General features: G+C 32.9%; 1 protein-coding gene across 1 annotated transcript; it reads left to right on the forward strand.

The window, feature by feature from the left end:
• The first annotated feature begins 1,073 nt into the window (after positions 1-1,073).
• On the forward strand, positions 1,074-1,579 carry LOC111386848. Its single transcript, XM_023011331.1, has one exon. It carries the CDS (start codon positions 1,136-1,138, stop codon positions 1,472-1,474), a length of 339 nt encoding a protein of 112 aa, XP_022867099.1. The 5' UTR covers positions 1,074-1,135; the 3' UTR covers positions 1,475-1,579.
• Positions 1,580-2,328: the final 749 nt, after the last annotated feature.

The following is a 2,328-nucleotide window of genomic DNA, read 5'->3' on the forward strand; positions in this document are numbered from 1 at the left end:
TTTTCAAAAACAACCCCCCCCCCCCCCCAACAAAAAAAAATAATAATAATAAAAAGAAAAGAAAAGAAAAGAAAAGGGGTCTTAGTTTCTTCAAACCAAGCATTTGTCGATGCATTATCGTGAATTTCACCCTTTATTCAAATGCGAGCCATGTTTAAAAGTTTAATGTTCTATTATAATGGTCTGCTTTATTATTTTACATATTACGAGCATCTTCAAATGCGGTGTAAAATAGATATGAATTATGATTTAGATTTTCAAAGTGGGTGAAAACCTTTCCAATGGAGTGATGCAAATGAAATGCAAATTGCATTTTTTGACAGACAATATAAAAAATATATATATATATATAAATTTATACAATTTTTTTTTGTAATATTCACAAGAGGCCAAGTATAAATCTTTCCATTGAAGCAAAAGTAATTCGAGATGCTCCAAAAACATAAAATTAACCAATAGCTTACAAAACTCGTTCCTATGTTCTAGGTTTTCTTTCTCGGAAAAACCTACAATTTTTTTAAGTCAAAAAAGTTTCCTTGGCACTTTTTGTGGAAAATTATGATTTTGGTATTGTGTCCCTCAACTCATTTTTATTTTTTATTCTCAATTTGTCTCTCTCTGCTAACCATATCCCCACCCCACCCCACCCCCACCATGCATGGACACACTTTTTTCACGTAGAGTTTAACCATATGTTGGAGAAGTTCATCGATCATCGGTTTGAGTTTAAATCATAATTTTAGGTTCGTAATTTTTATTTTTGAATTCCTCTAATGAATTAATAAATATAAGCACAATTTAACTTCGTCATGTTTTTAAGCAACGTTCAAACTGATCAAGCCTACCACAACTTTTCTCATATTTCTTTTCATTTATTTGCATGTAATTTAATATATAGTGAAAAAATATTATTGAAAAGGACCCACTCCTCGTACTAGGTCTAAGACTCGTCCCATATGGCACGGTTTGTACAAGGACGATATTTTTTTTTTTTTTTTAGTGGCATAAGAAACACCCACCCATGTTACCAACCATCTTTGTCTTGCTATTTAGCCTTAAAAAATTGACTGTTTTTATGCCATTTCTTCCATACTCTAACCAAGAGATACGAAATATAGCTCCAAGGTAGAAATCAATGGCCACAGGGGCAGCTGGAGATGGACTTTTCCGGGGTGTGTTCGAAGGGTGCATTTCAGGCGGCGACATGGGTATCCGAAGAAGGCCGTACCATAAAAATTGTGGGTGCCAACTACATAAATTACGTCAAAATTGCTCGCATTTGTCAAAATATAGAAGCGTGGCCTATCCTATTAGGCGATCTTGGAGTGAAGGTTGCCTCTCATTGATGGCATCCGGGCTCTCGTTGTCCCCTTGTTCTTCCCCGACCAAATCCTCTGAGGAGATGACAAGGACGCTAACGCAATTAAAACTATGGAAGGAAGAAGAAGAACAAGAACAAGAGACTAAGGTTTGATCCTTTTAATTTATATTGGTCTCTTGCCCTTTTTTTTTCTTTTTCTTATTCTTTTTTTTGTGGGAATAATTTTATGAAAGTAAATGGTTTGGTTTTCGTTTTTAATTGATGGGACCGACGAGAGGTCTTGTACAAAATTGTTGTTTGTGATCAACAAACTTGTATGTATTTCCTTTTCCTCATCCGAATCAAAGATATATACTTGTAAAAATTTGGATAGTGTTTCTTCATCATCTTTCAAATTTTAATACTATTTTTTTGGTAATACACCTTTCTATCCAACCACAATTGATATTATCGTTCGCGTTATTATCTCGCTTCACTCGTATGATTTATAATGCTTTTCTCCACCCTAAAATCTTTCTAAAGCACTTTATTATCTCCAAAAAAATGAAACTTGACTTTAAGAAAGAAGCTGCAAGGGTTTGGCCAAACCTTCCAGTGTCAAATTGATTGTTGGGAAAAAATGTATAAACTTTGTTCACAAGATTTATATACACACCAACTTATTGTATATTATGTTCAGCAAAAAATTGATTAAAATCGAAGTCAAAGTCGACAATTAATTTGAACTACACAATTCATAGGATTCACAATTTTTTAACCACAAAATCCATCATTTTTCTTTATTTATTTTATATCATAAATATATGTTAGTCACGTAGAATTAGTCGAGTCTAGAAATAAACAAGATTTTATTTTCTAATCCAAATCTTGTCCCGTCCTTTCTATCAAACATGAAATTCTACATTTATTTCTTGGACAATTATTGTGAGACTATAGCAAATGAAAATTTAATTATGGATTCTAGTTTACTTACTACACACACCAAAACTTACCTTCACCTACTTTTC

Source organism: Olea europaea, unplaced genomic scaffold (assembly GCF_002742605.1).
Source record: "Olea europaea var. sylvestris unplaced genomic scaffold, O_europaea_v1 scaffold374, whole genome shotgun sequence".
Classification (NCBI taxonomy): Eukaryota; Viridiplantae; Streptophyta; class Magnoliopsida; order Lamiales; family Oleaceae; genus Olea; species Olea europaea.